The sequence below is a fragment of the Equus przewalskii genome, chromosome 32, assembly GCF_037783145.1.
Source record: "Equus przewalskii isolate Varuska chromosome 32, EquPr2, whole genome shotgun sequence".
NCBI lineage: Eukaryota > Metazoa > Chordata > Mammalia > Perissodactyla > Equidae > Equus > Equus przewalskii.
In genome coordinates this window covers 23,387,098-23,402,110 of record NC_091862.1, presented here as the reverse complement: position 1 = coordinate 23,402,110, position 15,013 = coordinate 23,387,098, and the positions used below count along the sequence as shown (strand labels likewise).

General features: G+C 40.8%; 1 protein-coding gene and 1 long non-coding RNA gene across 13 annotated transcripts in view; both read left to right on the top strand.

The window, feature by feature from the left end:
* Positions 1-11,883, top strand: part of ADGRG6 (adhesion G protein-coupled receptor G6) — a 133,273-nt gene extending 121,390 nt beyond the window's left edge. For 6 of the 12 annotated variants that reach the window (XM_070603267.1, XM_070603264.1, XM_070603268.1 and 3 more), the window contains 4 exons: positions 3,743-3,844; positions 4,469-4,621; positions 6,641-6,686; positions 9,016-11,883. In XM_070603267.1, coding sequence (XP_070459368.1) covers positions 3,743-3,844; positions 4,469-4,621; positions 6,641-6,654 — 269 coding nt within the window. In that variant the 3' untranslated portion in view covers positions 6,655-6,686; positions 9,016-11,883. The remainder of the gene's footprint in view (positions 1-3,742; positions 3,845-4,468; positions 4,622-6,640; positions 6,687-9,015) is intronic. The other 6 variants (XM_070603260.1, XM_070603257.1, XM_070603258.1 and 3 more) reach the window with 1 other exon arrangement.
* A 561-nt stretch (positions 11,884-12,444) lies between these two features.
* LOC103558477 (uncharacterized) lies at positions 12,445-14,683 on the top strand. The gene is made up of 3 exons (XR_546731.2): positions 12,445-13,360; positions 13,671-13,717; positions 14,288-14,683. It is a non-coding gene; the product is annotated as an uncharacterized lncRNA (long non-coding RNA).
* The last annotated feature ends 330 nt before the right edge of the window (positions 14,684-15,013 follow it).

The window sequence follows — 15,013 nt, the reverse complement described above, 5'->3', positions numbered from 1 at the left end:
CCCTGGGAAGGTGGGCAGACTGCAGGTCCTGAGGCCGAGGGGTTTTAAGTGTGGAAGGAGATCTTTCCTCTCCCTTGAGACTTGGGGCGCCCGAGCACAGGCCAGGACAGTCTGCAAGCAGTGTCCTGTCTCCACTCTCCCTCCCCAGCCCGACCCAGCACAGGGACCTTTGGGAGCTGTTTGTTTGTTTGTTTTCTGAAAGATTGAAATTTGATTCATATATATTAGAGTATTTTAAAATAAAATTAGAACTTCCCTAACCTATCTGGTATAATTTCAGACAAAGAGCTAGGTCACCAGGGTATATTTCCTTCACTAATTATTACTGATAATGTATTAGTAATAAATAATGTAATAATAAACAAAGTAATATTTTACTTATATAAATATTTATAATGATATAAACATAATAAAATGATAATATTACTAATTACTAATATGACTTCATTTAGATCGTTAAATGCCTTTTTATACCTTTCAGATAAATGTGTTTGAATTTCCCAGGAAACTTTTAATGGGCTGGTCATCCATTTGAAATCAGTGACTAGAGTTTAGTCAGTATTTTCATAGTAACATTTTTCTACAAGTCAAAATAAGGAATCATTTTCAAGCAGTAATTTCAGTAGGAATTTATAGAGCTCCTACTAAGTGTCGGGCGCGCACTGATGATCAGACGAGAAGCCCAGAGGCGGAGGCTCAGCCACGGCCATTTCTCTGCGGTCAGGGCCATCCTCTAGAAATCCAGCAGGCTCCTTTTTAATACTTCCTAAGAATGGAATTTATTCTGGGATAAAATTATGGGCCATTTTAAGTTGCGGTACTGAAAAATAAAACAGATAAGCATAACCTGAGACGTATTTTGCAAATTTAATTGTACATATCAGAAGAAAGTACTTTCACAACTTTTTCCCACTTGCCACTTGTACACACTACCATGTAATTTGCAGTTTTCTTTATGATCCTCCATATTTGAAAGGAACAGGTAAGTGTTAATGTCCCTCAAACATTCTGTAATAATTTTTACTTTTGTGCCTTTCCATGCTAGACCCTTCGCCCCACGAGAGCAGTGATTGTCTACCTTGTTCCTCTTTGAATATCCAACTCCTAAAACACGGGGCCTCCTGCTTTGCAGTGCTTAGTAGTCACTCAATGAATTACCTGTCCTGGAAACTTCCCCCACCTCCCCACCAAAAGCTTTTTTCAGGTTCAGTTCAACCCTGCATCCTCTAGCAGACACTCCCATGTGTGGATGTTCTGCTTGGTACGTGTATCACTGAGGCAGTCCCTCGGCAACTCACTTGCACACTTTTCAGAAACTTTTGCCTTAAACGTATTTTCATTGTGTTCCTCTCACCCCTTAGTTTGTGTTCTAGTCACTCCTGTTTTTAAGCCCCATCTCCAAACACATTTAACACATTAGAATATGTGTAAGTGTCTAATTAACTCATGTGGAACAGATGAACGATTAATCTTACTATTCATTCATTCATTCCACAAACATTCGTGGAGTTCCTGCATAGTTCTTGGCATCCTTCTGGGAATGGCCAGTACAGCATTGGATAGACAAACATCTCTGTGTTCTTGGAGCTTATTATCTACTAGCAGGAGATAACCAAGAAAACAAGTAAATGGGGCTGGCCCATGGCCTAGGGGTTTAGTTTGGCGTCGTCTGCTTCAGCAGCCTGGGTTCAGTTTCTAGGTGCAGACCTACACCACTTGTCACAGCCGTGCTATGGTGGCGACCCACATACAAAATAGAGGAGGATTGGCACAGATGTTAGCTCAGGGTGAATCTTCCTCACCAAAAAGAAGAAGAAGAAGAAGAAGAAGAAGAAAACAAATAAGTGAATAGATGAGGAATATAAGGATATCAGGTACTGATCATTGCCACAACAAAAATAGGTATGTGCAAGTGTGTGACTAGAGGCTAAGACGTAAAAAAATACAGTAAACAGTTGATGATGCCTCTTTGAGGAGTTAACAATCCATCTGAGACCTGAATGACAGATAGGAACGTGTTACGGAAAGATTTGAAGGAAGAGCCTTGGAAGTGGTGTCGGGCAGGAATAAGCTTGATATGTTGATTTGAGGGTAGTGATGAAGACGACTTCTATTTAGAATATTAGGGGTTTGAGATGCTGCTAAGTGGAGATACAACCAAGTGAAGATGTCCTGTAAGCATTATGGGTTGGAATTGTGGTGGTGCTGAGGAGAGAAGGGAATGGGGGCAAATATGAAAATTAGCATATGGTACTTGTCCAACACGACTGGGTGAGATTACACCTGCTGGGACAGTGTAGCCATAGAAAAGATAGAAATCCTGGACTGCGGCACGGACATGTCAACATTTAAAAGTAAAGCCAAAAAGTCTATCAAGGAGAACAGGAAGAAAATTGGGAAAAAACCTAGGAGAAAATGGTGTCAAGAATAGGAGGATGGTCAATTGTGTTGAATGCTGTTGGGTGGTCTAGTAAAATGGGAATGAGAACTGAGTTAGCAATGTGGGAGTCGCTGTGATTTTTACGAGAGCAGTCGGAGTGGCATTGTAGATGTGGATAGAGCCTGTTTGGAGTGGGTTGAGAAGAGAAGAAATGAGGAAAGCTGGAGACAGCAGAAGTTAACCATTTCAAGAAGTTTTATTTATTGGGAAAGGAAATGAAGAAGTTGAAGCTGGAAGAAGATTAGGGGTTGAAGGAGGAATTTTTTGTTTGATTTTTAAAAGGGAGTTACTAGAATATGCTTGTAAGTCATGGGAATAACCAAGTATAGAGGGAGAAATTGATGAGATAGAAAAGAGAGGGTAAAAATGCAGAAGGAAATTCCTTGAAAAGTTCACAGGGGTTGGCTTCCAGAGCCCAGGTGACACAGGCAATTTTTGATAGGTGCCGAGAGTCACTATAAAAATGACAATTGGGCCGGCCCAGTGGCACAGCAGTTAAGTTTGCATGTTCCTCTTTGGTGGCCCAGGGTTCACCAGTTCGGATCCCGGGTGCAGACGTGGTGCCACTTGGCATGCCATGCTGTGGTAGGCGTCCCACGTATAAAGTGGAGGAAGATGGGCACGGATGTTAGCTCAGAGCCAGTCTTCCTCAGCAAAAAGGGGAGGATTAGCAGCAGATGTTAACTCAGGGCTAATCTTCCTCAAAAAAAAAAAAAAGAAAAATTGAAGACTGTTTCACAATATTTCTGAAATATTTCTGTGTTAAAATGTTGAGAAACTAAAGCAGGCCAGGTGGAGCCACATGAATTTGCTGATTTGGGACCATTTTTGACCTGCAAAAATACCGCTTTTCTCTGGCCCAGACTTATACTAATGTGCATACATAAGATAGCTTAGAAGACACAAACTGAAATAGATGATGAGCACATGGATGTTTTCTCCTTTTTCTAAATTTTGTGAAATGTTTTCCCATAATTTTAGAACAAATACACTGGAAATGCTAAATTCCTCTTAAATTGAATATTGCCTATTTCAGCTTAGTCTTTCGGTTAAGTCATCACGAATAGCGCACAGAACAGGCAGAGACAGAATGGAGTCGAGGTGATTATTCTGGTTTGTCTGAGCTCTGTGTGCTGTTCTAAAGGATTAAGACATCCACTCCACACAGCAAGATCCCTAGCTCTGTGTTTCCTAGTGACTCAGATGTAAAAATTTAAATTAAAATGAATCCATGTGTCTTACAAGATTTATCTTAAAAAGTGTTTCCGTTGGCTTAAACGTCCGTATTCTCTTTCATCCCAGGCTTGTTTATATTTGTCTTCCACTGCGCCATGAAGGAAAATGTCCAGAAGCAGTGGAGGCGGCATCTCTGCTGCGGGAGGTTTCGGTTAGCGGACAACTCAGGTAAGGGGGCTTGCTGGTTTTCACATCTCAGAGGAGTCAGCAACGTTGGTCAGGTAGCCTTCCAGTCGAAGCAGCCCAGCCCCAATGGTAGCAGGATGTCAAGGTCGGGGGAGTGCAGATGCTCGGTGGGATCTTAGTGCATGAGGACTACAGAGAGATCTGAGGACTCTGGGCCCGGCCCTCCTGTTCTGCAAAGGGGAGACATGAATTCCAGACAGGTTGAGTGAGTTGCCCAAGGTCATATGTCTCATTGAACAACTCAGATATCCAGAGGCGCCACACCTTTCCACATTTTTGAGCTCCTCAATTACATTATTAGGCAAAGACATAATATTAAAAATACCTGAAGAAAAGTAGTACTTTTTTTTTTATCATCAGTGGTTACTTCTCATCCTTAGGATATTAAAGTAGGATTTTAAACAATACATATACAGGGTCAAAGTAAGAAACGTATCTGTTTCTTCAGTTTACTGTTGATTAAATGTCACTCTCTTCTCTGCGCTATTGCCCGTGTTTCAGAAAATTGAACGCTCTAAGCAAATTGCTTAAATAAGGTGATGATGATTCTTGAGGGCAGAACGTATTCCCTTAAAGCAGATTCGTGAGAGATGTCGTTTCTTTCAGACTGGAGTAAGACAGCTACCAATATCATCAAGAAGAGTTCTGACAATCTCGGAAAATCTTTGTCCTCAAGTTCCATTGGTTCCAACTCCACCTACCTTACATCCAAATCGAAGTCCAGCTCCACAACCTACTTCAAGAGGAACAGCCACACTGGTGAGTCGTTCTGGCCGTGGTGAGCCTTCTTAGGTACAGTTATCATTGTGTTTTCATTGCGAAAATTGGCATATCATGAAGATTGATTGGTTCCAGTGCCCATTAGGGTGCTTATTTTAGGTTTGTGAAAATCAAAATCTATTTGAAGACTTTATCTAGCACCTGTGTGAATATTTTGTCTCTTTTAAAATTTAACAGCCAAAATCGAATCTATATGGTCATAATATCATTAACACTGAACATTATTGTGACTTCATTTGATTCAAAGCTTTGTGTTGTTTAAAAAATTTGGTATGTTGTTTTAAAAGCTATGTGTTTTTATTTTAAAAATGTAGAAATTGAGTTGTAGATTATTTTAGCATAGGTTGAAAGTTACTTGGCAAGTTGGCATGGGAATAGGAAGAAACACCATCCAGGATGTATGTTATATTTAGTCCTTAATAGAGAACATCATATTTGAAAAGTGATGCAGGATGGTGAGAAACATCGTGTCTTTGTTGCTCGCCTGTCTCTTCATGATATTTACAATGACCACACACTCTGACACTGAGCCTGTGTGTGAACAATCCTGAAGACAACGTGAAAATAAAGACTATTTTGCAGTATTTGATAGCCAGTGAGTGGTGCGAAAAGGTGTAATCTTTTAACCATTTCAAAGGAAAATAGCAGAACTGCTACTTTTAAACACTAAATCTCAAGCAAACAGCTGTCAGCACTTAGCACCCAGCACATTCCTAGTTAAAGACGCTCTACAAGGATAATGGAAATACTTTTTAATTTTGAATTTGTTTAGCTATTAAACATAAGCAGAGGTTAATGACACAGAACAGATTTATATTTGGCTTTTTGCAAATCGGGAGTTTGTTGTGTGATGTGTCTGTAAATGTTCACGTTGCAAATGTTTGAATTTCAAATGACCCGTATGTACTTTTGAATCCTTCCACACGTCCCTGCCTGCACCACTCTCTGTGCCTTGCCCCTGGAGTGGCCACTGCCTGGGATTCAAAATAGCACCGTGGAAAAAAGTTTGAGCCTTTAGAGAGTTTGTTAATTCAAAAGTTTAATTAAAGAAAGATCGGAAACCTTGGAGCAGCTTAGGACGGCAGTTCTGAAAGTTTCTTGGAGTCAAGTACATTTTTGAGAATCAAATAAAAGCTATAGACTCTCTTCCAGAATAAGGTGCAGCCTCTGAGTCCTGTACACAAACAATTTTGCCAACAATTAAGAGGTCTGTGCAGCCCTGCCTGAAATACCCATGTAAGGAAATTGCTGACAGGGGTATAGTCTGAGCTGCATCATTCTCCCTAATTGGTGGTTCCCTGGCACAAAATCTCTTTACTTATAATGAATGAACTTTTCACTTTATTTAATCAGCCTTAAAACTAGATATTCACTTTGCCTCCTCTTTTAAAATGGAAATAGTTAATGCATTGTAACTCACTTATGAATGAATGGGGATTGCTAGACCAAGTGAATTGTTTTCCTCTTAACACAGCTGAGAATAGCTATCCTGGAGAAATGCCGCTATCAAAAGGGGAGAGAAGATAACAAGGTAGATAATTTGGAACAGGGGGCATTTTGGAAGTATTAATGAAATATTTGGCAGTATTAAGCATCAGGGGGAAAACTGACTAGAAGATAAAAGGAAACGCAGAAATGGAGAAACCAAAGAAAAACTTTAATATTTCAATATGACGAGTGTGTGTGTGTGTGTGTTAAAGAATTAAAGAATGCATTAACATTTTTCTGTTTCTCATAGCAAAAGCCTTGAGGTGAAATAGGTTCTTGTCAACTAGCGTAAGGATATAGTCTTCTATATGGCATTACTTCTGTGATATAATAAATTCTGGTTTCCAATCAACTGACCTACAAAAGGCCTTCTGCTACCTGGCCACTTCTCAGGGGGACTGCTGGTGTGCTTAGGCCACTTGGAGGATGAGAAAGTCACTATGTATCATCATGGATATCTAGTTGGTTTATTCTTGGAATTGATTAGAAATTCATATGTTTATGGTGTAGATAATGTCTTCTAAGAGCATTCCTTCAACAAAAGTGGATCATTCAGGTAAACTTTTATTACTTTTTTGAATGCATGAATTTTTTGCAAGGTAGTAAGAGAATATTTGCATGGATTGAGCTAAGACTCTTGCTGCACCAGCAAAATTGCTTGTTTTTTATAATACCTCTCAGCTAGCACAATGACATTTCTGCATTGAGCTGGAATTTCTGAAATTTCAAATGGTTGTGTGCTGTGCTGGCTCTCTGCATGGGGGTGTCTGTAAGCCGCTCCTTCTAGGAAATGTGCCATGTTCTGGAGTTGGTGGGTCACATATCAGGTAAAATAACAAAAAAAGCAGTACTTGAGAAGTTTGTTGCAGAAGAGAGTGAAATTCTTTACTTTTCCACTGCTTTTATGAATTACTGGATATGTCATGGTACATTCATAGAAGTCATAAAGAAAAATTGTCAATTCCAAGCGAGCTTTTTGAAGATTTTTATCTGCTTGAAATTTCAGCGTAGGTCAAATTAGAGTTCATTTCCCTAGCCCCTGGTTTTCAAACTTGCAGCTATCATCAAAATCTGGATTGCCCCTAAAGTAAAATCTAACCAGAGGACTGGGAAGAGCATATATATTGAAGTACAGCTCTTGCTCAGAATTTTACTTTATTGTACTAGGAAGACCCAGAAAATTGGGTCATATATTGGGAATAGAGCTGGTCAGATCTCTAAAAAGTACATGGAAGTCGTCAATGAAACAGAATGAGTATCACCTTGAAGTTTGAGCATGTGTGGTTTTCTAAAAACATCAGGCACAAATTGTTCATTGTTGAGATTTAAGTCAATAGAAAAATCTCCAACAGAAAACCAATGGCTAGTGAATATGAACTGAGGGAAACACAGGATCAATCAGCTTGCTGAGAGCTAAGTGGGGAGGGGCCCAGACAGTGTCTCCCTGAGCTTCATCTCACCAGTCCTGGGACGTAATCATTCTGCCATGCTGCACTCTGCCCGTCCTTCCCATAAACTGTCTGCTCTCTCTTGCTTCCTTTAGTATGGGGTGAGCACACCATTTCCTGTTTTAGCCTTCGTTTTATTTCGTGTCTGCTCCAACACAAGACGACAGTTGAACAAGTTGAGTCAGTTCCAAAGACAACAGATGCAGCAATGATAACTTTTACCAATTATTGATGGATTTTTAATGTGATGTCACATACTGGGTCCAACTTACCTCGAAACATAAAACTCCTGGAGTGAACGTTCTAATTTTGGAGCCACGATTCCTAGAAGGAATTTTTCATGATAGAGTTTTTGCCTCTTCTATGGTGAATAAAGAGGACACATCTGTAGGGAACTGAGTACTTTGTAGAAGGTCATATTTGCTCCTTCTTGGGTGTGAAATCTCTGTGGTTAATTTTAGAGTAGAATTTTTCTCCAAAATCTGTTGGGAGAAGGGAGGAGGGTAGATACTTACAAGATATACATGAAGATAACCATATGGATTTGTAGATAGTAGAGCTTAAGTGAGTTTCAGAGCACTATCTGAGCCCATTTTAGAAAGCTTTTGGGTCTAGGGAAATGATATTTAAATATATTGAGAAATTCGGAAGTGTATTTAGCAGTCCTTTATTGCCATCGATTACTCTGATACTGCTGTCAGCAATAACATCATTCTGAGACTGTAGCATAGTTAGTAAATACATGTACTTAAAATATTTCTGATAAAGATTCTGATTTCTGAAATTTAAAAATAATTAACAAAAGATGCTTTTTTTCCTGTATTCCAATCATTTCACAAGCTAAAAGCCATGGGAAAATATGTTCAAAATAGACTTTTATGTTTACTTTTATTCACTTTTATTCTCCAAAATCCTTTAAATTATATTTTATAAAATTTTTTATTCTGAAAAGTTTCAAACATATATAAAAAATAGACTAGTATAATGAATCCCCTTATACCTATCAACTCATAGCCACCTACCAATTTTCCCCTTCCTGTATTATTTTGAAAACATATCTTAGATATCATATAATTTCTTCCATAAATATTTCAGCATCTTTTAATTCACTTGTTATATAATCTGTCACTTCTTCTTTTGAGCCATCTGCCACGTATATTTTTGCTGCAGTATTCTGATTATTCTATTTGAAAAATATCACTTAGAAGAACATTTCTGAAACCCCAACGCAAATTACTAGATGGCAAATTAACATTCATTCATACGTAAGAATGCATTTTGAAGATGAAGACCGTGAAATTTTAGAGCTGCCTGTTACCTAACCGAAGAAGGAACCAGAGCTTCATTTCTTTTGTGCAAAATAGTGTCCAGTTTGGCGGCCCTGAGGCACGTCAGCAGCTCATCTTGCAGCCTAATTTCTTGTATCATTTCTTACAGACAGTGCTTCCACGGACAAGCCCTCCTCCAAGCTGACCCATGCTGACGGAGAGCAGACGTCAATCATTCCTGTCCATCAAGTCCTTGATAAGGTCAAGGGTTATTGCAATGCTCATTCAGACAACTTCTATAAAAATATTATCATGTCAGACTCCTTCAGCCACAGCACAAAGTTTTAACGTCTGTAATATAAGAAAGAGGACTCAGTCTGCAGAAATGTGAAGACCTGCACGCAGTGAAAACCGTGGCTAGCAGATGTAAACGTGCAGTTGTCTAGGTAACTGCATATATGTGAGGACTGTATTTCGTTAAGAAGCCTTTTGTGAAATTCAGACTCTGTCTTCTGAGTGTATTTCTGCCACAGGGGAGTTTCCATCATCACCAAAACTTCAGTTCTGAGAGAAACATGACTCAGTACCCATAGGGGATGTGATTTTTTTAAATATATAATTGAACCAGGCTAATCAGACCTCGGGGACATTAAAGGAGTGATGGGAGAGGCAGAGCTGGGGAGGAGCCCTGGTTCAGAGCTCACGCACACCCTACCTGATAGTTAGGTTTGGATGTGGCCATTAGCTGCATTGTCTTTCTCAACACTCAGAAGCGTCCGGATATTTCTCACTATTCTGGACGCCCACAGTCCCATCTCAGTGCTAGTTTCTCTGAAAGCAGTAGCACTTCCTCTTTTTCAGTGAAATTTCAACCACAGATACAAAAGAATGTTTACTGTCTGACTCAAGGCTTAGAAAGGAAGTTTTCTGCTTATACCAAACATTTAACCTTCGAGACCCTAACATGCTCAAGAAAGAAAGGATTCCCCAAATTTTGACCTAGTTAATATGAGGGCGTGTAAATTTCTTTTTCACGTATCCTGTTCGTCACCCAAGGCTTGAGCGTCATCATCGTTATAATTTAACCCCACGCATCTGAATCACGTCAGTGCTGGCGTTCCGTGAGCGCGGGTCTCGCGGCAGTGCTTGGAGGACAAATCCCCTCCACCTTTGCTTTCGCTCCTCTGCTGTGTCTTGAGTCCATGGCTCATGGGAGGAATGAGAATTGCCATGAGGCATGCTGTGTACCATAGTCTCTCCCTTTTAGGAAATACAACCATTGAGGCTCCGTGGTCCTGTCCTTGCTCTAGAGACTTGAAGACATTTCCACTTGCGTAAATAAAAAGCCTCTTATTTCCTCCTTCAGGAGTTTTGTTCCAAGGAATAGAAACTGGGACGTGTGGGTGACTTATCATCATCAAACTAATTTATAAACATCTGGGTCTACAACTGCTAGTCTAAAAACCATCTGTACGTAAGTCTTCTGATTATAAGAGCCGGAGGAGATCTGGCAAGGTAGATGGTGTGTTATTTATGGGTTAGGTTTCTGCCTACAAGCCATGCATAATATTGAGCAACTTACCCAACTTTCAAACTATCCTGAGTAATACGCTTGCTAGTGAATGTGTAGGAGATTACATTTTAACTGTTCTTAAATGATGGAGCCATTTCCAGTGTCTTAGAAATTGGTCTCAGCACATGCTGTACCTGTCCATCTGCTCCAGCTTATCTGGGAAGTGTTGGGGTCTGGGAGGTAGCGGCCTGTGATGAGGAGATGAGAATTCTGGCAGAGCCAGTCTGCTGAAACACAGAAGCCAGAACTGAGCCACTGGGGGCCTTTCTCTGGGCACAGAGCAGGTAGCCCTTGGTCTGAGAAGCAGGACAGCTTTCAGGCTACGCAGCAACCGAGGGGCTTCTCGCCTTTTGCTGATCTTCTGTCATGAAGCAATTTGCAGACTTGAATGGATGGTAAGATGATGTGGTGGTGGGTTTTTATTACGGTTCCATTTTGCAGCAGCCTGGAACACTGGCCTGGGAGAGATGAGCATGCCCACCTTGGCCTTCACGGGCGAGGGGTGTGGATCATAGGAAAGGAGAGTAATAACGTCACTAGATTCGCTCCAGGAGAGCCAGGTCCTTTCTGTAGGTGATAGAACAGGCTGCTTATTCTGGCAGAGGTGACATACAGATGAAAATTCACCTTCAGTAGTCACTGAACCTTCATGTGCTTCCTCGCAAGCCTTAGAGATTCATGGTAGAATTTAATTAGCTTTCTACTGTGAGATTTCTATGCAAAGTGCTTATTTAGTTTTTAGTAATTTAAGAGAGAGCTTCAAAAATGGCTTTGATTTCTACTCATGTTCATCCAGATCTGGGAAAACACTTTTTTTTTCATATTCGACAATAACGTCAGCTCCACTTTAGAAAAATGAAGAACCAGCTGAACAGAAGCTTTTGAAATGGATGTCGAAGGCCCATCATTCTGAGGGCCCAGCGCTCAGCAGGTGGTCCTCCCCTGCGCTGGCCCTCAGAACAAAGGGACAGGAATTCAGCTGTGGAGCCAAAATTTAGTTTAGCCTAACTTTGAGAATAACATCAATTCAGAATCTGGGTTTCTTCTTCTTCTTCTTTTTCCTCTTTTTAGACTATATTTTGTTAGAGTCTTAGTCTAGGCTCCTGAGCTATTTTCCAGTCTTCACCATTACTTGCGTTGTAAAGCTTTTCTTTGTTGTCGGCATAGACTCTTTTGTACATATTTATTTATTTGTGTTTATAAATGTCAGCTTGTTTCATATCTTAGCTTTAAATTGCCTGGCTTGTTATTTTAATTAACTTTCTGTTGGAGAGTCTGTATATATTTTTTTCTAAATACTTGGTGAAATGTTTTTCTGTAGCAGTATCTTTGAATATGATGAATAAAAGTGACTGTGAGTGTGAATTAGAATTAGTAGTAAGAGCTACTACAGCTGATTTGCCATTTTACTTAAATGGAAAATGTTTTTCAAATAAATACTTATGTTGTTCGTGTTCCAAATTATTCAGTTCCTCTACGAGTGAATGTTTTTATTTCTGACTCTTAAATAGGAAAAGTTTATTTGACAACTGGAAAATAACCTGCCATCAATTAAGCTAGTGACATGGGGCTACTTTGCCAAAACACTAAGAATGAATATGTTGCAAAGATCCAGTTCACTGGGGATTAATGCATTTCAAAGTTCTTAGATTTTCTTAAGATGACTGTTGTGGAGCCAAGCTCTGTGGAAGATTACAAGTAATGGAGGTTTCTTTTTTGGGAGGTTTTCAGCATCCCAAAAAGAGAACTGAATCAGTAATGTTATCTAGAAGTCAGGTCCTGGGATGTCTTCTCACATTTTCAGTTGCTGTTTTCATTGTAGGAGGCTGAGAAAATGACAGAATTTGGCAACCTTCACTTGCATGATTAGACGAGAACCTCCCCCACTTCCTTGTGCCGTGGTTATTTAGGATAACTCTTTTCTGCCAGAGCCAAGGCCCAGTTTGGCTCACAGGCACACTCAGTGCTAAGGTGTGAGGTGTGTTGGCTGGACACTGTTAAATCAGGTCTTCTGAGCCAGCGTTCACAGCTCCTGGCCAAGCCAGGTTAAGCAAACAGGCAGGCACCTGCTTCACATTCATCTCTGGCTATATGGGAGCAGGTTACTTCAGAACGCTCAAGGAGTAGATGGGAAACACTTCTTTGATTTGCAGGCTGACCTACGTTTGCAAGTATTTTGAAATCCGAAGAAATTGGGCTTTATAAATATGGTGTTTTGGAAGCTCCTCTGTGTTTTCGGTCGAATAACATTCAACTTGTCTCATATAAAAGCATGAACTCTCTCTCGCTCTGCTTTCTCCCTCCCTGCCTCCCTTTTTCTCCCCACTCCCTCCAACTTTCCTCCTCTTCTTACTTCTCTTTCTCCTCTCTCCTACCCCTGCTCCCTCCCTCTTCATTTCAAGGAAGAATACTTACAGGACCAGCTTTCTTTCTCCACTTCCCTAGAGAAAAATAAGAACAAATTTGAAACGTTCAGATGTTTGCATTCATCTTCTACAGCCTGTCAAAAGAAAGGGGGGAAAATGACGTTTTATTATCACAGGCGGCTTCAGGCTGAGTAATTGGGACCTGATAGAAAAACAAAAATCAAATTGATAAACATGTTCAGTTGCCAGATACTTCTTTGCTGTAATTTTCACCACAATTCTACGCCGGGGATGTTGTTATTTCATCTTCCATTTGGGGAAACTGGCGGTTAAAGATGGTGAGTGACCGGCCTGTGGCCAGAGAAAGTAAGAGCAGAATTCAAACCCAAGTCGGGCGTGTTCACTCTCCTACGTCAGAGCGTCTAGCGGCCCCTTCAAAGAACCTGCACCCTTGTGAGGGAAGGTCGTCCAGGGACGGGATCCACGTCGTGGGTGTCCAGTGAGAGCTTCCAGAGCTCCAGACCAAAGCTCTGCCCTTCCACAACATGACGGCCTTTAAAGTTCTAGAGATGCTGGTAAGCCTTTCCCGGGAGTCAGGAAGGTCGTTGGTGCCTCCCACGGGGGCTGGGAAGTCCAGCGCAGAAAGTGGGCAGAGTGGAGGTGGGCTGGACCGTGGGTGCGGGAGGGGCTGTGGGGCTGTGAGGAGGCTGGGGCCAGGCCCGGTGCAGGAGCCGAGGGTCTGGCGGAGAGTTTCCCCGCGTCTAAAAGAAGCTGCTTACGTCAGGAGACATAGGGAGACGGGCCTAGTTGTTTAGAGGGCCATAAACGTACCGGCCGAGGGTCTTAGGAGCTCTGTTTTACGTCTGTTTTGTGAATGGAATACAGGAGCTGACGGCACAGAGGGAGGCAGCCGAAGAGGATGGATGGTTTAGGTAAACAGGGTCCTGCGGGTGAGGGTGAGGAGGGGACAATCACAGGGCCGCTCGGCCCAGCATCGCTTCCTTGTGGGGGTGAAAAACGCAACCGACAGAGACGAGGAGGGGTGAGCTGAGGGCGAGCAGGAGAGCTGGTGAATCTCCCCGTTCCATCAGGTAAAATCTTGAGCGGCTCACTCCCCCTGCAGGGTGTTGTCAGGGCCGGGCCTCAGGATGGGGATCTGAGCAGGATGGAGTGCAAATCCTTGGCTAAATTAGATAAAGCAAGTTAATAAATGGTGTTTGCCCTTAACATAGCTAAAGTTATTCCCCAAACCGTCTCATTAAAATATTTTTATTTGCTGTGTTTTGCAAAACTAGTTTATTTCAAGGTCATAAGGAAACACTTAATATTCTGAAGTTGCAAACCTTATTGATCAAGGATTTATTTTAAACACTTGTGCATAATTGGATGATGAATAATTTCAGACATACTCCAAAATCCTTTGATTTTTTTAAATTACATCTTCTGGCTGGCTTGACTTGTTTTCTTTCTGAATTAATTTAAATGATTTTTACAAATTCCAGATGTCAATGAGGATCAAATATTTGACATTCACACTAAATACATTTGAGCATTGATATTTATAGTGTCTAGTCACACTATGTGATAAAATAAAGAGTTTAACTACTCGAGGAGCGAAAGAAAGCCCTGCAGTGTTTTCCATCCTCACCGTCCTGAAGCTCTATCCGTCAAGGACGTTAAGTGACTCCAACCCTGTGACCTTCCTACAAGGAGTCCACTGGCCAGAAGAACTGACAGATCTCACACATCTGAAACTGTTTTAACTGAAAAAATAATTGGCTTATCTGTAAAGACCTGAAATGTGATCATTATGGCCAAATTAGAGCTAATGCATCGTCTCCATAACGCTTAGCAGCAATAAAAATAAAGTGCCTACAACGTCTAGAGCACTTGAACTTGACACGTTATGTTGTTATTTTACTTTTTTTAATTTCATATGTGTATGGCTTTTCTAATGAATGACATTAGTATTAAGGTCCGATGCACTGGGTTACGTTTATGCTCATCATTTTCATAGGTGATAGCATACTGCTAGTCACATAAGAGGTGCTTGGTTAATCTTTATTGAATTAAATTGAAATTTATATGTAGTTTACCTGGTCCATTTACGTTTTATATTTTGGAAAACGAGATCTCAAAATACCTTGGATTTTGGTGGATTTGCAAGAACATGGAGTAGAAATACAAAGGGAAGGAAAAAAGAACTGTCTGAGCATTATGGCGTTGAA